This window comes from Phyllobates terribilis, unplaced genomic scaffold (assembly GCF_046119375.1).
Source record: "Phyllobates terribilis strain yellow unplaced genomic scaffold, ASM4611937v1 Scaffold_7__3_contigs__length_470593459, whole genome shotgun sequence".
Classification (NCBI taxonomy): domain Eukaryota; kingdom Metazoa; phylum Chordata; class Amphibia; order Anura; family Dendrobatidae; genus Phyllobates; species Phyllobates terribilis.
The window spans coordinates 419,995,906-420,017,628 of record NW_027362767.1 but is presented as its reverse complement, the minus strand read 5'-3'; the positions used below and the strand labels follow the sequence as shown (position 1 = coordinate 420,017,628).

Below are 21,723 nucleotides of genomic sequence, written 5' to 3'. Positions count from 1 at the left end.
AGAACACCGTCGAACACCGTTAAAACCAATGGCAGGCAAACAAAAACACAGAGAAACACATAGAAAACACCTTCAAAGGTGTCCAAAAGCTGACAAACTGCTCAGAAGACGCTTTCTTTAAAAAAGCCGGCCGGCAATTCAGCAGCGGCATACACCGGTACCCGACAATTTAGACAAGAAGGAATAGAGCCTCACACATAGATTAGATAGATAGAAACATGTCAGTCACATATATATGAAGTACAGTGACAGTGTTGCTTACTGTACTTGTCATTTAGTGTAAAGGATCTATTAAAAAATATAATAGTGTTTTCATGCACTGTCTCTTTAAAAAAGCCGGTCGGCAATTCAGCATCTGTACCCAACAATTTATAACAGACAGAATAGAGCTTCACACATAGATTAGATAGATAGAAACATGTCAGTCACATATATATGAAGTACAGTGACAATGTTGCTTACTGTACTTGTCATTTAGTGTAAAGGATTTATTAAAAAAAATAATAGTGTTTTCATGCACCGTCTCTTTAAAAAAGCCGGCCGGCAATTCAGCATCTGTACCCGACAATTTATAACAGACAGAATAGAGCTTCACACATAGATTAGATAGATAGAAACATGTCAGTCACATATATATGAAGTACAGTGATAGTGTTGGTTACTGTACTTGTCATTTAGTATTAAAATAAAGGATTTATTATTAAAAAAAATTGGCGTGGGGTTCCCCTTAATTTTAGTCTCTAGCGGAGGTTAAGCAGACAGCTGGGGCAGATGTTTGAAGCCTGGGAAGGGGGTAATACCCACAGAGCTTCCCAGGCTACTAATATGAGCCCCCAGCTGAATACATAGCCTTTACTAGCTATTAAAATGGGGGACCCCCCCAAAAAAATGACGTGGGGTCCCCCCTAATTTAATAGCTAGCAAAGGCTAGGCAGACAGCTGGGGGCTGATATTAATAGCCCAGGAAGGGAGCCATGAATATTGGCCCCCTCCCAGGCTAGAAACACCAGCCGTCAGCCGCCCCAGAAATGGCGCATTCATAGGATGCGCCAATTCTGGCACTTAGCCTCGCTCTTCCACGCTGCCCTGTAGCGGTGGCAGTGGGGTAATAGGGCTGGGGTTGATGTCAGCTTATAATGCCAGCTGACAACAAGCCCAGGTTAGTAATGGAGAGGCGTCTATAAGACACCCCCATTACTAACCCCATAGTCAAAGTTAAAAAAAACACAAACACCCAGAATAAAGTCCTTTAATTGAAATAAAGACACATTCCTTTATTGTTCTAAAATAAACCATACTTACCGTCACGCCCATTCCAGCTGAAGCCAACGAACTCCTGCAATAAAAGAAAAATAATAAAGCAACATCATCCTTACCTTTCCATGGTTCCCACGACAGCTTCAGCTCTGCTACATCGAGATGACAGGCTGGACCGCAGCAGAACGCTGCCATCCAGCCTGTCATCCCGCAGACACTGAGAAGCGCAGGCATGCTTGCGCTCTGCAGTGTCTGGCTGTGACAGCATAAAGATGAGACGAGTTCATGTCCAATGAACTCGGCGCACCTCATGCACGTCACTGACAGCGTGGGAAAATTCTCACGCTGAAGCGCTGAGTGCAGGAGAATTCTCCCACGCTGTCAGTGACGTGCATAAGGTGAGCTCATGTCCAATGAACTCAGCTCACCTCCTGCACGTCACTGACAGCGTGGGAGAATTCTCCTGCACTCAGCGCTTCAGCGTGAGAATTCTCCCACGCTGAAGCGCTGAGTGCAGGAGAATTTTCCCACGCTGTCAGTGACGTGCATAAGGTGAGCTCATGTCCAATGAACTCAGCTCACCTCCTGCACGTCACTGACAGCGTGGGAGAATTCTCCTGCACTCAGCGCTTCAGTGAGAGAATTCTCCCACGCTGAAGCGCTGAGTGCAGGAGAATTTTCCCACGCTGTCAGTGACGTGCATGAGGTGAGCCGAGTTCATTGGACATTAACTCGGCTCATCTGGATGCCCTCACAGAGAGACACTGTGGAGCGCAAGCAAGCCTGCGCTTCTCAGTGTCTGCGGGATGACAGGCTGGATGGCAGCGTTCTGCTGCGGTCCAGCCTGTCATCTCGATGTAGCAGAGCTGAAGCTGTCATGGGAACCATGGAAAGGTAAGGATGATGTTGCTTTATTATTTTTCTTTTATTTCAGGAGATCGTTGGCTTCAGCTGGAATGGGCGTGACGGTAAGTATGGTTTAATTTAGAACAATAAAGAATTGTGTGTTTATTTCAATTAAAGGACTTTTTTCTGGGTGTTGTGTTTTTTTTAAATACTTTACTAGAAATTCATGGTGGTCATGTCTAATATTGGCGTGACCCCATGAATTTTGGGCTTAGGGCCAGCTGATAATGCCAAGCTGGCCCTAACCCCTTTATTACCCAGTGAGCCACCGCATCAGGGCCCTGGATGAGTTGGGTACAGCGCCAGAAGATGGCGCTTCTATGAACGCGCCATTTTCCGGGGTGGCTGCGGACTGAAATTTGCAGCGGGGGTGGCCCAGAAAGCTTGGGCCTCCCTGCGCTGCGGATTCCAGCCCCCAGCTGCCTAGTTGTACCTGGCTGGACACAAAAACAGGGCGAAGCCCGACGTCAATTTTCTTTAAATTATTTCATATACTAATTAAGAAAAAAAGGGCTTCCCTATATTGTTGTGTCCGGCCAGGTACAAATAGGCAGCTGGTGGTTGGGGGCAGCCCGTTCCTGCCTGCTGCACCAGACTGGACACAAATATAGTGCGAAGCCCCACGTCAATTTTTTTTAAATTATTTCATGAATTTCCTGAAATAATTTAAAAAAATTGAAGTGGGGCTTCGCACTATATTTGTGTCCAGCCAGGTACAGCAGGCAGGAATGGGCTGCCCCCAACCACCAGCTGCCTATTTGTACCTGGCCGGACACAACAATATAGGGAAGCCCTTTTTTTCTTAATTATTTCATGAATTTCATGAAATAATTAAAAAAAAAATACGTGGGGCTTCGCCCTATTTTTGTGTCCAGCCAGGTACAACTAGGCAGCTGGGGGCTGGAATCTGCAGCGCAGGGAGGCCCAAGCTTTCTGGGCCCCCCCCGCTGCAAATTGCAGTCCGCAGCCACCCCGGAAAATGGCGCGTTCATAGAAGCGCCATCTTCTGGCGCTGTACCCAACTCATCCAGGGCCCTGGTGCGGTGGCTCACTGGGTAATAAAGGGGTTAGGGCCAGCTTGGTATTATCAGCTGGCCCCAAGCCCAAAATTCATGGGGTCACGCCAATATTAGACATGACCGCCATGAATTTCTAGTAAAGTATTTAAAAAAAACACAACACCCAGAATAAAGTCCTTTAATTGAAATAAAGACACAATCCTTTATTGTTCTAAATTAAACCATACTTACCATCACGCCCATTCCAGCTGAAGCCAACGATCTCCTGTAATAAAAATAAAATAATAAAGCAACCTCATCCTTACCTTTCCATGGTTCCCACGACAGCTTCAGCTCTGCTACATCGAGATGACAGGCTGGACCGCAGCAGAACGCTGCCATCCAGCCTGTCATGCCGCAGACACTGAGAAGAGCAGGCATGCTTGCGCTCCTCAGTGTCTCGCTGTGACGGCATCCAGATGAGCCGAGGTCATGTCCAATGAACTCGGCTCACCTCATGCACGTCACTGACAGCGTGGGAAAATTCTCCTGCACTCAGCGCTTCAGCGTGAGAATTCTCCCACGCTGTAAGTGACGTGCATGAGGTGAGCCGAGTTCATTGGACATGACCTCGGCTCATCTTTATGCCGTCACAGAGAGACAATGTGGAGCGCAAGCAAGCCTGCTCTTCTCAGTGTCTGCGGGATGACAGGCTGGATGGCGGCGTTCTGCTGCGGTCCAGCCTGTCATCTCGATGTAGCAGAGCTGAAGCTGTCGTGGGAACCATGGAAAGGTAAGGATGAGGTTGCTTTATTATTTTATTTTTATTACAGGAGATCGTTGGCTTCAGCTGGAATGGGCGTGATGGTAAGTATGGTTTAATTTAGAACAATAAAGGATTGTGTCTTTATTTCAATTAAAGGATTTTATTCTGGGTGTTTGTGTTTTCTTTTAACTTTGACTATGGGGTTAGTAATGGGGGTGTCTTATAGACGCCTCTCCATTACTAACCTGGGCTTGATGTCAGCTGGCATTATAAGCTGACATCAACCCCAGCCCTATTACCCCACTGTCACCGCTACAGGGCAGTGGGAAGAGCGAGGCTAAGTGCCAGAATTGGCGCATCCTATGAATGCGCCATTTCTGGGGCGGCTGACGGCTGGTGTTTCTAGCCTGGGAGGGGGCCAATATTCATGGCTCCCTTCCTGGGCTATTAATATCAGCCCCCAGCTGTCTGCCTAGCCTTTGCTAGCTATTAAATTAGGGGGGACCCCACGTCATTTCTTTGGGGGGGTCCCCCATTTTAATAGCTAGTAAAGGCTATGTATTCAGCTGGGGGCTCATATTAGTAGCCTGGGAAGCTCCGTGGGTATTACCCCCTTCCCAGGCTTCAAACATCTGCCCCAGCTGTCTGCTTAACCTCCGCTAGAGCCTAAAATTAAGGGGAACCCCACGCCAATTTTTTTAATAATAAATCCTTTATTTTAATACTAAATGACAAGTACAGTAACCAACACTATCACTGTACTTCATATATATGTGACTGACATGTTTCTATCTATCTAATCTATGTGTGATTCTCTATTCCTTCTATTCTAAATTGTCGGGTACATATGCTGAATTGCCGGCCGGCTTTTTTAAAGAGACGGTGCATGAAAACACTATTATTTTTTTTGATAAATCCTTTACGCTAAATGACAAGTACAGTAAGCAGCACTGTCACTGTACTTCGTATATATGTGGCTGACATGTTTATATCTATCTAATCTATGTGTGAAGCTCTATTCTTTCGGTTCTAAATTGTCGGGTACCGGTGTATGCCGCTGCTGAATTGCCGGCTTTTCATGTTTCACTGTTGGCACTGTTCCCATCGATTTGGGCAATCACTGTAATGCCACAACCACCATGGCTGTGGCATTACAGTGAGTGGCAGACAATCCCTGCATGATTGGTGCTCTAAATAGCGCCAGACATGCAGGACACGCTTTTGGTGCACGAACAGTTATCGAACATAACCTCGAACAGCCGAATTTTTTGCAAATCGTTCGGGTTCGTCGAACAACTCGAACACCGCCCAAAACAGCTCGAATTTGAGATTGGCGAACAGTTCTAGTCGAACACCGCTCATCTCTATTCATTACGCTGGAACAAAAATCATTGCTCTCAGCAGCACATCGCCCGGTGTAAACTGCAGATGTGCTGCTGACAACATGATACTGTATGGGGAAATATTGATAATTTTGTGCCCACCATTCTTCGTAAGTCTGTGTGAAAAGGCAGGTAAAAAAGCACCATTTGTTGTAGCACAATTTCAGCTTGCCCACGGCCTCGGCCTCAGCATGCACCATCACCATCACGTCCAGTTCCCTGTCCTTTGCCACGTGCCTTGCCCATTTTAAATGGAGGACAATATCTTCCACGTTCAATATGAATGCCTGAATTTGGAGCGAACTTATATGTGATCCGTGTGACGGACAAACCACAGTTTTAAATACCTGACCTGTAGGTAAGTAGTTTGAACAGCAAACTGGTGTCAATAGCTTCACTGACACACTGAAACAAATTTTAATGGAGGCCAGAAATGGCAGTATTTTCTGGCAGCGTATATGTGATCCGGGTGATGGAGAAAACACAGTTTTAAATAGCTGGATTTCTAGCGCTTTAATATGGAAAGGACGTGGCTGTATTCTGCAGTGCCAACAAGCAAATGGCGCAGAAAAACGATGTTCTCTGGATTGCTTTTTAAGCAAATAATGAGGATTAAGATCCAAAAAAAATTATTCCTGGCCCCTGAGACCTTGGCCTATGTCTAGAAATATCTAACAACAACAGAAGGCAGAATTGGAATGGAGCCTCTTGTGCTATATGCACTGCAGTCTGCTATATACACTCCCTGCCTATATACACTGCCTTCCTGATATCTCTGCAGCTGGATTAGTCCTCAGAAGGACGGTTTTTGAGATGGATATGTGTCTCTAATATAGTTTGGTACACCTACACTAACTATATACAAGCAAATCTCTCCCTAGCTCAGCAGCACCTCTCCCTACACTGTCTGATTCCAGAGTGACTGTGATGAGCATGGCGGCACCAGGTTTGATATAGACCTGATGACGCTGTGCGGCCAGCCAATCACTGTAATGCCACAACCAACATGGCTACAGCATTACAGTGAGTGGCAGGCAATCCCTGCATGTTCATTGGCTCTGTAAAGAACGCCAAACATGCAGGGAGGAGACCCGAGCTCCCACCGAGCAACGCCGGAAATACTCGGCGAGCGCCGAGCATCTCAAGCAGTGAGATGCTCGGGCCAGAACCGAGCAGTAGCGAACATGCTCACTGATCACTAGTAGTAAGGCTGATAGTTTTACCTCCCAACTTTTCTGTATCCAGCGGGACTGTCCCGAAGTTTGGGAGCTGTCCTGCTGGATGTCAGATGTATGTCTGGGCTTCAGATTTTAATGTATCCTCAGGTTAAAGATAGAATTGAATATAATGGTGGAGCAGGGATCCATATGATCCCTCGTCCACTGTTCAGTATATGTAGAGACTGAAGTCTCTGCCAGCATCTTTCGGTCATGAGACATTCTGAGGTCATGTGACAAGGGAGAAAAAATGAGGAGCATGATGTGCAAGCAAGGTGCATGCATCTTTTAATGTAGCAAAGCTGTGTGTGTTGATGTAGCAAAGCTGTGTGTGTTGATGTAGCCGAGCTGTGTGAAGTGTTGGCCATCATACTGTCTGTGATGAGGTCTTGGGGCATCATACTATGATGACAGCTATGAGGCATTATATTGCATGGGGAGTGCTGTGAAGGCATCATACTGTGTGTATGTTGGAATGGGGGGTGGTCTGCCTGGGAATCTGTATGTGATAGATTGTAATGTGGGAGTATCAGTAATACTGAGGTAAATGCTACTTATGTGGACATTGACACAGAATAAAAGGACATAGAAAACTACTGTACATATCTGGATTGCAATTTTGAGGAAGGCACCAGCATTATTTCATTGCTTTGTTAAGAAAACATGAATATTATTTTCATCACTGCTCTTTATACAGGGTGAACAAGATGTGCCAATGCAAAGGAAGGAGGGAAGTTGAAAAAGCAGTTAGATAGTTTTGACTGCCTTGGATTGATTTTTGGAAAAAGTAATTTTGGTAGAGAACCCATTCCATTGGAAAGAAGCCAGACAGCGAGGCTGAAGAATCAAAACACTCTGATAGGTTTAGTAAGTTGGGTAAAGTACCATTAGTAGTAGGTGTCTTGGTTGGAGTTGTTGGGCGTTGTGTAGTAATTCGTGGCATGGCTATAGTTGGGGGATATTGTGTAGTAGTACTGACTGGCCCTGGAACAAAACAAAGCAAAAAAAAAAGAAAAAGGTTAAATTATTCCTAGGAAAGAGTAGAATGTAATGGTGGTTAGTTGGCAGATAGCATGTGTGATGTGGCCAATAACATACTGTAAATCAATCTTTGATGCAAACACAACCCTTGTAATGTCAAAGTGATCTTACTAAGACATTGACGGTAACTCGGTAGTGATCGACAGCCCATTTAATAGCACAGCTTACTACAGACTTTTCATGTTTTTTAAACTCAAAAAAGTTCCAAAAATTATCCCTCTTTGGCATTTGCAATCAATAAAACTGAGATGAAGATGAATGATGTTGTAAATCCCATAATGCTCTCCGCTTCTTCCCCACTAATATGCTTGTCAAACACAAAGAAGGCCTAATGTAGCTTATGTTTAGTAGGACTACTGCCTGGACAGCAGCTTCTGTCAGTGGTAGTGATGATGCCTTTGCTGCCACTAGTGGCTCATACATTCTTAGCCACTGTATGTTTTTTCTTTTATTTCACCATGTCTAATGCCATAACCAATTTCTCTTTTATTATATATTTTGTATAATGCTATAATTGACTTTTTACTATCTTTTCAATCCCATTTATTCAAACCTTATCAAAAAGGACATAATAAGAAATAAGAGATAGGTTGGTACACATAAATATAGCAAAATGTGGCAGCAGTCCTCAGTATATGTGTGGCATGTACAGTCATAAAATTGGACTAAGAAAATAGGTGTGCAAAATTAGACAAGCACAATTAAATGGATAGATTTCTTTACATTTTTTCTTTTATGTTTTCAAAAAAATTCAGCTTTATTTCTAATAATGACAAAATAAGAACTGCCAGGTAAGTACACATCCAAAAAACAGCATCTGCAACAGGGTGCTGTATAGGTGTGGCATTTAAAATGTTAAATTTGTCTAGTAAAACAAAAATATATTCATATAATTGATTGCAACATGCCTACTTGTCGCAGTTCAATGTCTGCATTTTAGAGAATATTCTTTTGTATTTAAAAAAACAACTATTTATCTTTCACAAGAAGGATTGCAAAAGAAATGTAAAAATTCAGAACAGTCACTTGTGAGCAGACACACTGTGCGACACTGAATTCACATTTTTTTACTGTAAAAAATGTTGTGCTGACTAGTGTTGAGCCACCCCCGTAGTGTTCGAGTTCGGTTCGGTTCGTCGAACTGTTCGTCGAACACCTTCGAACACCGTTAAAACCAATGGCAGGCAAACAAAAACACATAGAAACACATAGAAAACACCTTCAAAGGTGTCCAAAAGCTGACAAACTGCTCAGAAGACATAACTAACACATGGAAAAGTGACAAGTACATATAATCATGCGAAAAGAAAAGAGGTGGAGGAGTAAAAGGAGGGGGAGACACAGATATAGGCATGTCATGCCCTTCTACAATCCAAAAAGTGAGAAGCCGACACGGCAAGTCCGTTCCTGCCCGTGCCACCTCCGTGTCGCCGGGTTTGTGCCAGAGCCGCGGTGGACCCTGACGGCCAGCCCCCCTCTCCCAATACTAGAGCCTGTCCACTGGTGGGTCGAGCGAGCCCCCCTGTGGTGGAGGCAGCTCTAAGCTTTTTAATTTAAATTGTCTCTCTAATTTGAATGAATACACTTTAAATCCTTTTACAAGGATCTATTGGAGGGCAAGTCTCATGCCAGCAGCCGCGTAATTCCAGCTCCAGTAGAATCCACTAAAGCTGCTGCAGTTAAAAAGCTTTTATAAGGATCGAGCTCGGCTGTCCACCGCAAGGCGTCCTACTGCCAGTCCCAGCCCCTATGCCCTGGGGTGCCTCCTGATGCTCTTCACTGAGTATCCCGTGGTCCAGAAGCATTTCCTTTGAAAAAATTAAGTGTCCAAACTACAGGTGGTGTAGCTTGCTTAACAGCCGGGATAATCCGCTGACTAGCAGACACTGCTACTAGGCACAAAGTGTTTCCTGGGCTAGATGCAGTTAAAAATTTGCAATTAGATACTCTCGTTGGATGCTGAGAAAGCATTCCATAGAGTCTCCTGGCACGTCATATATTATTCTCTTAAAAAGCTTGGGGTAGGGGTCTAGGGGACCCTTTTATAGCCAAAATCACGGCCCTGTATCGCAATACGTCACCTAGGCTGAAGATAAATGGAACTGTAGCACCCTGAGGGCTCGGTTGCTACAGAGGTATTGCACCTCACCCAGAGGTGTGATATCTCACTCTCAGGTAAGGATAGAGTGTGGATCAGGACACGACACCTGCATGCATTACACCACATTGCAGTGGGACAGGGCGACCAATATGCCCCTGAGATGGGCACGACAGTCCCTGTCCCTGGCTGGAGTGGGGGGAGGGAGCACTGAGGAAGGGGAACCCTGTAGTGCAGCAGCAGGGAGGAAGCAGTTACTGGGTGCATTGAGAAGGGAGTATAAAAGGTGGGCACCATCTTAGTTCAGTGCAGAGAAGTCTGAGCAGAAGTGACAGGGAGCAGGGGCTCTGCATGAGCACAGCTCCAGAGGCGGGCCTAGTAACAGAGGCCCAGGCCTGGAAGAGGGAGAAGGAAGGAAGAGGAGCGGAGAAGGCTCCAGGAACGAGGAACAAAGGGATCCCAGGGGTGCGGACGGGCGAGTCGCCACCGCACGCTGAATCCACCTGCGTGGAGGGGTCAGGCCAAAGGGGGAGACTGGTCCCCGAAACTAGTGGAGGCGGGAAACGACCCTCAGCTAGAAACTGGAGGCTGTGACATTTTATGTGGCGCAGCCCCTCGCTACACCCGCTAGGAAAGCACCAAATAGGGTCAGGGAAACTGGCGCCAAGTTTACCAAGAGGAGGCCCGAGGCAGCCGGACAGAAGGGTTGGTAAGAAAGGCCAGACAAAGGACACAGAAAGAGGGTCCTGTGAAGCGCTCCAAAGTTACCTGGGAGTTGTCTGAGCCCCTCACCTGGTGAGCACAGTACGACGTGGGCAGCCGTTACCTGCAGAAGTGGTCTGGATAATAAGAACTGTGAGTAAAGGCCCTGGACTGCATCACTGACTCCGTGTCGTTACTGCTACTGCCCTGCACCATCACCCCCATCCTCCACATACACTGCCCTGAGGCTATACTGGGGAGTTATGCTACGCTCTGCTGCACCCACAACACCAGCCTCAGCGGTCTGCCCTGCAGCGGTGGTTCACTCTGACCGCAATCCACGGGTGGCGTAGTCGGACATTTAAACATCAAAACCACATAAATAGTTCCGCCACTGGTTTGACCGCCCTGAGCCACGGAACCGGGTCGCCGCCACGGAGACTACAACCACCAGCATCTACCAAAAAGGGTCCGCCTCCGGGTGTCCCAAGGCCCAGGGGGCGCGTCAGAACATTTACATCACCTTTCGTAATCACCAATGGGACAAGGCAGGGATGTCCTCTGTCCCCTCTCTTATACATCCTAGTGACGGAGCACCTGCTCTCATCAATTCGCCATAACACCAATATTAGGTGGATTGAGGTGGGAGGCACCGAGTAGAGATGAGCGTTGTTCGACTCGAACTGTTCGCCAATCTCAAATTCGAGCTGTTTTGGGCGGTGTTCGAGCCGTTCGGCGAACACGAACGATTTGAAAAAAATTTGGCTGTTCGAGGTTATGTTCGATAACTGTTCGTGCACCAAAATCATAACTGGATTTTTTCTCAGTAATGCTGAAAATTAATGTTAAAGCGCAGTTTGAGTGTACAGCGGGGCGGGGGGAGGGGCAGGGGATGGATCTCTGCAGGAATAATGAAGATCTCCATTTTTTTCTTCTCTTTCCCGCATTTACAGTGGGGAGGTGCAATCTGTCAGCCTATCAGCAGAACACACGCGGAGCGAACTGCTTTTTTTCACACAAGCAAGGGCATGTGTCATTGGCAGTGTATGTCACATGTCCTTGGCCTATAAGACCCAGCCATTTTCCCCGTCCCCACCATTTTCTCACTGCTGCAGCTGCGTGTTAGACGGCACCGCTGTTGCTGTGTGCGCTATACCTTGTTAATTTCAAGCCAATTTTCGCACAAATCTTCAGATAGCTTGGGAGTAGGGAATAGTTGTGATTGCAGTCCTTTTAAGGACTAGGTTACAGCATTTCCTACGACTTTTATCAGGCAGGTCTGTGCTCTTAAATAGACAGGTTGGGAGTAAAGACTAATTGTAATTGCAGTCCTTTTCAGGACTAAGTTACATCAGTTCCTATCAGTTTTTGCCAGGCAGGTCTGTGCCAGTGCTGTGCAAGTTTTTTTCACAGCATTTGGCTAAATCTAGCAAAGCTAATCCTTTTTGGCCTATTGCAGAGTGTGTTAGTCAGTGGAGTAGCTTATCTGTGTTGCAAGCTACACCACCTGTGTATAGAATACCAATTTTTTTACTGCACCTAGTGAAGTAAAACCTTTTGGGCATAGCATCATTCTATTAGTCCATCTATACTGACCTCCATCAGTTTGCAAATTGAATATAATTTTTTTCTGCATCTAGCTATGAAAAAATATTTGGGCTTCTAGCAGTGTGTAGGACTTAGTCTATTAGTCCATTTATACTGACCTCCATCAGGTTGCAAATTAAATATAATTTTTTTCTGCATCTAGCTCTGAAAAAATATTTGGCCTTCTAGCAGTGTGTGGGACTTGTTCTATTAGTCCATCTATACTGACCTCCATCAGGTTGCAAATTAAAAATAATTTTTATCTGCATCTAGCTATGAATAAATATTTGGGCTTCTAGCAGTGTGTGGGACTTGTTCTATTAGTCCATCTATACTGACCTCCATCAGGTTGCAAATTGAATATAATTTTTTTCTGCATCTAGCTCTGAAAAAATATTTGGGCTTCTAGCAGTGTGTGGGACTTGGTCTATTTGTCCATCGATACTGACCTCCATCAGGTTGCAAATTGAATATAATTTTTTTCTGCATCTAGCTCTGAAAAAATATTTGGGCTTCTAGCAGTGTGTGGGACTTGGTCTATTAGTCCATCTATACTGACCTCCATCAGGTTGCAAATTGAATATAATTTTTTTCTGCATCTAGCTCTGAAAAAATATTTGGCCTTCTAGCAGTGTGTGGGACTTGTTCTATTAGTACATCTATACTGATCTCCATCAGGTTGCAAATTAAAAATAATTTTTATCTGCATCTAGCTCTGAAAAAATATTTGGACTTCTAGCAGTGTGTGGGACTTGTTCTATTAGTCCATCTATACTGACCTCCATCAGGTTGCAAATAGAATATAATTTTTTTCTGCATCTAGCTCTGAAAAAATATTTGGGCTTCTAGCAGTGTGTGGGACTTGGTCTATTAGTCCATCTATACTGACCTCCATCAGGTTGAAAATTAAAAATAATTTTTATCTGCATTTAGCTCTGAAAAAATATTTGCCCTTCTAGCAGTGTGTGGGACTTGTTCTATTAGTCCATCTATACTGACCTCCATCAGGTTGCAAATTGAATATAATTTTTTTCTGCATCTAGCTCTGAAAAAATATTTGGGCTTCTGGCAGTGTGTGGGACTTGGTCTATTAGTCCATCTATACTGACCTCCATCAGGTTGAAAAAAAAAAAAATTTTTATCTGCATCTAGCTCTGAAAAAATATTTGGCCTTCTAGCAGTGTGTGGGACTTGTTCTATTAGTCCATCTATACTGACCTCCATCAGGTTGCAAATTAAAAATAATTTTTTGTCTGCATCTAGCTCTGAAAAAATATTTGCCCTTCTAGCAGTGTGTGGAACTTGTTCTATTAGTCCATCTATACTGACCTCCATCAAGTTGCAAATTAAAAATAATTTTTTGTCTGTATCTAGCTCTGAAAAAATATTTGGCCTTCTAGCAGTGTGTGGGACTTGTTCTATTAGTCCATCTATACTGACCTCCATCAGGTTGCAAATTGAATATAATTTTTTTCTGCATCTAGCTCTGAAAAAATATTTGGCCTTCTAGCAGTGTGTGGGACTTGTTCTATTAGTCCATCTATACTGACCTCCATCAGGTTGCAAATTAAAAATAATTTTTATCTGCATCTAGCTCTGAAAAAATATTTGGCCTTCTAGCAGTGTGTGGGACTTGTTCTATTACTCCATCTATACTGACCTCCATCAGGTTGCAAATTAAAAATCATTTTTATCTGCATCTAGCTCTGAAAAAATATTTGGCTTTCTAGCAGTGTGTGGGACTTGTTCTATTAGTCCATCTATACTGACCTCCATCAGGTTGCAAATTAAAACTAATTTTTTGTCTGCATCTAGCTCTGAAAAAATATTTGCCCTTCTAGTAGTGTGTGGGACTTGTTCTATTAGTCCATCTATACTGACCACCATCAGGTTGCAAATTAAAAATAATTTTTTTGTCTGCATCTAGCTCTGAAAAAATATTTGCCCTTCTAGCAGTGTGTGGGACTTGTTCTATTAGTCCATCTATACTGACCTCCATCAGGTTGCAAATTAAAAATAATTTTTATCTGCATCTAGCTCTGAAAAAATATTTGGCCTTCTAGCAGTGTGTGGGACTTGTTCTATTAGTCCATCTATACTGACCTCCATCAGGTTGCAAATTGAATATAATTTTTTTCTGCATCTAGCTCTGAAAAAATATTTGGCCTTCTAGCAGTGTGTGGGACTGGTTCTATTAGTCCATCTATACTGACCTCCATCAGGTTGCAAATTAAAAATAATTTTTATCTGCATCTAGCTCTGAAAAAAATTTAGCCTTCTAGCAGTGTGTGGGACTTGTTCTATTAGTCCATCTATACTGACCTCCATCAGGTTGCAAATTGAATATAATTTTTTTCTGCATCTAGCTCTGAAAAAATATTTGGCCTTCTAGCAGTGTGTGGGACTGGTTCTATTAGTCCATCTATACTGACCTCCATCAGGTTGCAAATTAAAAATAATTTTTATCTGCATCTAGCTCTGAAAAAATATTTGGCCTTCTAGCAGTGTGTGGGACTTGTTCTATTTGTCCATCTATACTGACCTCCATCAGGTTGCAAATTAAAAATAATTTTTTGTCTGCATCTAGCTCTGAAAAAATATTTGCCCTTCTAGCAGTGTGTGGAACTTGTTCTATTAGTCCATCTATACTGACCTCCATCAGGTTGCAAATTAAAAATAATTTTTATCTGCATCTAGCTCTGAAAAAATATTTGGCCTTCTAGCAGTGTGTGGGACTTGTTCTATTACTCCATCTATACTGACCTGCATCAGGTTCCAAATTAAAAATAATTTTTATCTGCATCTAGCTCTGAAAAAATATTTGGCTTTCTAGCAGTGTGTGGGACTTGTTCTATTAGTCCATCTATACTGACCTCCATCAGGTTGCAAATTAAAACTAATTTTTTGTCTGCATCTAGCTCTGAAAAAATGTTTGCCCTTCTAGCAGTGCGTGGGACTTGTTCTATTAGTCCATCTATACTGACCTCCATCATTTTGCAAATTAAAAATAATTTTTTGTCTGCATCTAGCTCTGAAAAAATATTTGCCCTTCTAGCAGTGTGTGGGACTTGTTCTATTAGTCCATCTATACTGACCTCCATCAGGTTGCAAATTAAAAATAATTTTTATCTGCATCTAGCTCTGAAAAAATATTTGGCCTTCTAGCAGTGTGTGGGACTTGTTCTATTAGTCCATCTATACTGACCTCCATCAGGTTGCAAATTGAATATAATTTTTTTCTGCATCTAGCTCTGAAAAAGTATTTGGCCTTCTACCAGTGTGTGGCACTGGTTCTATTAGTCCATCTATACTGACCTCCATCAGGTTGCAAATTAAAAATCATTTTTATCTGCATCTAGCTCTGAAAAAATATTTGGCCTTCTAGCAGTGTGTGGGACTTGTTCTATTAGTCCATCTATACTGACCTCCATCAGGTTGCAAATTGAATATAATTTTTTTCTGCATCTAGCTCTGAAAAAATATTTGGCCTTCTAGCAGTGTGTGGGACTGGTTCTATTAGTCCATCTATACTGACCTCCATCAGGTTGCAAATTAAAAATAATTTTTATCTGCATCTAGCTCTGAAAAAATATTTGGCCTTCTAGCAGTGTGTGGGACTTGTTCTATTAGTCCATCTATACTGACCTCCATCAGGTTGCAAATTAAAAATAATTTTTATCTGCATCTAGCTCTGAAAAAATATTTGACCTTCTAGCAGTGTGTGGGACTTATTCTATTAGTCCATCTATACTGACCTCCATCAGGTTGCAAATTGAATATAATTTTTTTCTGCATCTAGCTCTGAAAAATATTTGGCCTTCTAGCAGTGTGTGGAACTGGTTCTATTAGTCCATCTATACTGACCTCCATCAGGTTGCAAATTGAAAATAATTTTTATCTGCATCTAGCTCTGAAAAAATATTTGGCTTTCTAGCAGTGTGTGGGACTGGTTCTATTAGTTCATCTATACTGACCTCCATCAGGTTGCAAATTAAAAATCATTTTTATCTGCATCTAGCTCTGAAAAAATATTTGGCCTTCTAGCAGTGTGTGGGACTTGTTCTATTAGTCCATCTATACTGACCTCCATCAGGTTGCAAATTAAAACTAATTTTTTGTCTGCATCTAGCTCTGAAAAAATATTTGCCCTTCTAGCAGTGTGTGGGACTTGTTCTATTAGTCCATCTATACTGACCTCCATCATTTTGCAAATTAAAAATAATTTTTTGTCTGCATCTAGCTCTGAAAAAATATTTGCCCTTCTAGCAGTGTGTGGGACTTGTTCTATTAGTCCATCTATACTGACCTCCATCAGGTTGCAAATTAAAAATAATTTTTATCTGCATCTAGCTCTGAAAAAATATTTGGCCTTCTAGCAGTTTGTGGGACTTGTTCTATTAGTCCATCTATACTGACCTCCATCAGGTTGCAAATTGAATATAATTTTTTTCTGCATCTAGCTCTGAAAAAATATTTGGCCTTCTACCAGTGTGTGGGACTGGTTCTATTAGTCCATCTATACTGACCTCCATCAGGTTGCAAATTAAAAATCATTTTTATCTGCATCTAGCTCTGAAAAAATATTTGGCCTTCTAGCAGTGTGTGGGACTTGTTCTATTAGTCCATCTATACTGACCTCCATCAGGTTGCAAATTGAATATAATTTTTTTCTGCATCTAGCTCTGAAAAAATATTTGGCCATCTAGCAGTGTGTGGGACTTGTTCTATTAGTCCATCTATACTGACCTCCATCAGGTTGCAAATTAAAAATAATTTTTTGTCTGCATCTAGCTCTGAAAAAATATTTGCCCTTCTAGCAGTGTGTAGGACTTGTTCTATTAGTTCATCTATACTGACCTCCTTCAGGTGACAAATTAAAAATAATTTTTTGTCTGAATCTAGCTCTGAAAAAATATTTGGCCTTCTAGCAGTGTGTGGGACTTGTTCTATTAGTCCATCTATACTGACCTCCATCAGGTTGCAAATTGAATATAATTTTTTTCTGCACCTAGCTCTGAAAAAATATTTGGCCTTCTAGCAGTGTGTGGGACTTGTTCTATTAGTCCATCTATACTGACCTCCATCAGGTTGCAAATTAAAAATAATTTTTATCTGCACCTAGCTCTGAAAAAATATTTGGCCTTCTAGCAGTGTGTGGGACTTGTTCTATTAGTCCATCTATACTGACCTCCATCAGGTTGCAAATTAAAAATAATTTTTTGTCTGCATCTAGCTCTGAAAAAATATTTGCCCTTCTAGCAGTGTGTGGGACTTGTTCTATTAGTCCGTCTATACTGACCTCCATCAGGTTGCAAATTAAAAATAATTTTTATCTGCATCTAGCTCTGAAAAAATATTTGGCCTTCTAGCAGTGTGTGGGACTTGTTCTATTAGTCCATCTATACTGACCTCCATCAGGTTGCAAATTGAATATAATTTTTTTCTACATCTAGCTCTGAAAAAATATTTGGCCATCTAGCAGTGTGTGGGACTTGTTCTATTAGTCCATCTATACTGACCTCCATCAGGTTGCAAATTAAAAATAATTTTTTGTCTGCATCTAGCTCTGAAAAAATATTTGCCCTTCTAGCAGTGTGTAGGACTTGTTCTATTAGTTCATCTATACTGACCTCCTTCAGGTGACAAATTAAAAATAATTTTTTGTCTGAATCTAGCTCTGAAAAAATATTTGGCCTTCTAGCAGTGTGTGGGACTTGTTCTATTAGTCCATCTATACTGACCTCCATCAGGTTGCAAATTGAATATAATTTTTTTCTGCACCTAGCTCTGAAAAAATATTTGGCCTTCTAGCAGTGTGTGGGACTTGTTCTATTAGTCCATCTATACTGACCTCCATCAGGTTGCAAATTAAAAATAATTTTTATCTGCACCTAGCTCTGAAAAAATATTTGGCCTTCTAGCAGTGTGTGGGACTTGTTCTATTAGTCCATCTATACTGACCTCCATCAGGTTGCAAATTAAAAATAATTTTTTGTCTGCATCTAGCTCTGAAAAAATATTTGCCCTTCTAGCAGTGTGTGGGACTTGTTCTATTAGTCCGTCTATACTGACCTCCATCAGGTTGCAAATTAAAAATAATTTTTATCTGCATCTAGCTCTGAAAAAATATTTGGCCTTCTAGCAGTGTGTGGGACTTGTTCTATTAGTCCATCTATACTGACCTCCATCAGGTTGCAAATTGAATATAATTTTTTTCTACATCTAGCTCTGAAAAAATATTTGGCCTTCTAGCAGTGTGTGGGACTGGTTCTATTAGTCCATCTACACTGACCTCCATCAGTTTGCAAATTAAAAATAATTTTTATCTGCATCTAGCTCTGAAAAAATATTTGGCCTTCTAGCAGTGTGTGGGACTTGTTCTATTAGTCCATCTATACTGACCTCCATCAGGTTGCAAATTAAAAATAATTTTTTGTCTGCATCTAGCTCTGAAAAAATATTTGCCCTTCTAGCAGTGTGTGGGACTTATTCTATTAGTCCAGCTATAGTGACCTCCATCAGGTTGCAAATTAAAAATAATTTTTTGTCTGCATCTAGCTCTGAAAAAATATTTGCCCTTCTAGCAGTGTGTGGGACTTGTTCTATTAGTCCATCTATACTGACCTCCATCAGGTTGCAAATTAAAAATAATTTTTATCTGCATCTAGCTCTGAAAAAATATTTGGCCTTCTAGCAGTGTGTGGGACTTGTTCTATTAGTCTATCTATACTGACCTCCATCAGGTTGCAAATTAAAAATAATTTTTTGTCTGCATCTAGCTCTGAAAAAATATTTGCCCTTCTAGCAGTGTGTTGGACTTGTTCTATTAGTCCAGCTATACTGACCTCCATCAGGTTGCAAATTAAAAATAATTTTTTGTCTGCATCTAGCTCTGAAAAAATATTTGCCCTTCTAGCAGTGTGTGGGACTTGTTCTATTAGTCCATCTATACTGACCTCCATCAGGTTGCAAATTAAAAATAATTTTTATCTGCATCTAGCTCTGAAAAAATATTTGGCCTTCTAGCAGTGTGTGGGACTTGTTCTATTAGTCCATCTATACTGACCTCCATCAGGTTGCAAATTGAATATAATTTTTTTCTGCATCTAGCTCTGAAAAAATATTTGGCCTTCTAGCAGTGTGTGGGACTGGTTCTATTAGTCCATCTATACTGACCTCCATCAGGTTGCAAATTAAAAATCATTTTTATCTGCATCTAGCTCTGAAAAAATATTTGGCCTTCTAGCAGTGTGTGGGACTTGTTCTATTAGTCCATCTATACTGACCTCCATCAGGTTGCAAATTGAATATAATTTTTTTCTGCATCTAGCTCTGAAAAAATATTTGGCCATCTAGCAGTGTGTGGGACTTGTTCTATTAGTCCATCTATACTGACCTCCATCAGGTTGCAAATTAAAAATAATTTTTTGTCTGCATCTAGCTCTGAAAAAATATTTGCCCTTCTAGCAGTGTGTAGGACTTGTTCTATTAGTTCATCTATACTGACCTCCTTCAGGTGACAAATTAAAAATAATTTTTTGTCTGAATCTAGCTCTGAAAAAATATTTGGCCTTCTAGCAGTGTGTGGGACTTGTTCTATTAGTCCATCTATACTGACCTCCATCAGGTTGCAAATTGAATATAATTTTTTTCTGCACCTAGCTCTGAAAAAATATTTGGCCTTCTAGCAGTGTGTGGGACTTGTTCTATTAGTCCATCTATACTGACCTCCATCAGGTTGCAAATTAAAAATAATTTTTATCTGCACCTAGCTCTGAAAAAATATTTGGCCTTCTAGCAGTGTGTGGGACTTGTTCTATTAGTCCATCTATACTGACCTCCATCAGGTTGCAAATTAAAAATAATTTTTTGTCTGCATCTAGCTCTGAAAAAATATTTGCCCTTCTAGCAGTGTGTGGGACTTGTTCTATTAGTCCGTCTATACTGACCTCCATCAGGTTGCAAATTAAAAATAATTTTTATCTGCATCTAGCTCTGAAAAAATATTTGGCCTTCTAGCAGTGTGTGGGACTTGTTCTATTAGTCCATCTATACTGACCTCCATCAGGTTGCAAATTGAATATAATTTTTTTCTACATCTAGCTCTGAAAAAATATTTGGCCATCTAGCAGTGTGTGGGACTTGTTCTATTAGTCCATCTATACTGACCTCCATCAGGTTGCAAATTAAAAATAATTTTTTGTCTGCATCTAGCTCTGAAAAAATATTTGCCCTTCTAGCAGTGTGTAGGACTTGTTCTATTAGTTCATCTATACTGACCTCCTTCAGGTGACAAATTAAAAATAATTTTTTGTCTGAATCTAGCTCTGAAAAAATATTTGGCCTTCTAGCAGTGTGTGGGACTTGTTCTATTAGTCCATCTATACTGACCTCCATCAGGTTGCAAATTGAATATAATTTTTTTCTGCACCTAGCTCTGAAAAAATATTTGGCCTTCTAGCAGTGTGTGGGACTTGTTCTATTAGTCCATCTATACTGACCTCCATCAGGTTGCAAATTAAAAATAATTTTTATCTGCACCTAGCTCTGAAAAAATATTTGGCCTTCTAGCAGTGTGTGGGACTTGTTCTATTAGTCCATCTATACTGACCTCCATCAGGTTGCAAATTAAAAATAATTTTTTGTCTGCATCTAGCTCTGAAAAAATATTTGCCCTTCTAGCAGTGTGTGGGACTTGTTCTATTAGTCCGTCTATACTGACCTCCATCAGGTTGCAAATTAAAAATAATTTTTATCTGCATCTAGCTCTGAAAAAATATTTGGCCTTCTAGCAGTGTGTGGGACTTGTTCTATTAGTCCATCTATACTGACCTCCATCAGGTTGCAAATTGAATATAATTTTTTTCTACATCTAGCTCTGAAAAAATATTTGGCCTTCTAGCAGTGTGTGGGACTGGTTCTATTAGTCCATCTACACTGACCTCCATCAGTTTGCAAATTAAAAATAATTTTTATCTGCATCTAGCTCTGAAAAAATATTTGGCCTTCTAGCAGTGTGTGGGACTTGTTCTATTAGTCCATCTATACTGACCTCCATCAGGTTGCAAATTAAAAATAATTTTTTGTCTGCATCTAGCTCTGAAAAAATATTTGCCCTTCTAGCAGTGTGTGGGACTTATTCTATTAGTCCAGCTATAGTGACCTCCATCAGGTTGCAAATTAAAAATAATTTTTTGTCTGCATCTAGCTCTGAAAAAATATTTGCCCTTCTAGCAGTGTGTGGGACTTGTTCTATTAGTCCATCTATACTGACCTCCATCAGGTTGCAAATTAAAAATAATTTTTATCTGCATCTAGCTCTGAAAAAATATTTGGCCTTCTAGCAGTGTGTGGGACTTGTTCTATTAGTCTATCTATACTGACCTCCATCAGGTTGCAAATTAAAAATAATTTTTTGTCTGCATCTAGCTCTGAAAAAATATTTGCCCTTCTAGCAGTGTGTTGGACTTGTTCTATTAGTCCAGCTATACTGACCTCCATCAGGTTGCAAATTAAAAATAATTTTTTGTCTGCATCTAGCTCTGAAAAAATATTTGCCCTTCTAGCAGTGTGTGGGACTTGTTCTATTAGTCCATCTATACTGACCTCCATCAGGTTGCAAATTAAAAATAATTTTTATCTGCATCTAGCTCTGAAAAAATATTTGGCCTTCTAGCAGTGTGTGGGACTTGTTCTATTAGTCCATCTATACTGACCTCCATCAGGTTGCAAATTGAATATAATTTTTTTCTGCATCTAGCTCTGAAAA

The 21,723-nt window shown here is 41.4% G+C and overlaps 1 protein-coding gene across 1 annotated transcript in view; it reads right to left on the bottom strand.

Moving 5' to 3' along the window:
• The window catches only part of LOC141155584 (uncharacterized), a 98,526-nt gene that overhangs the window by 32,327 nt on the left and 44,476 nt on the right, over positions 1-21,723 (bottom strand). The window contains exon 5 of the mRNA XM_073642455.1: positions 7,412-7,510. Within this exon, the coding sequence (XP_073498556.1) occupies positions 7,412-7,510 (99 nt within the window). The remainder of the gene's footprint in view (positions 1-7,411; positions 7,511-21,723) is intronic.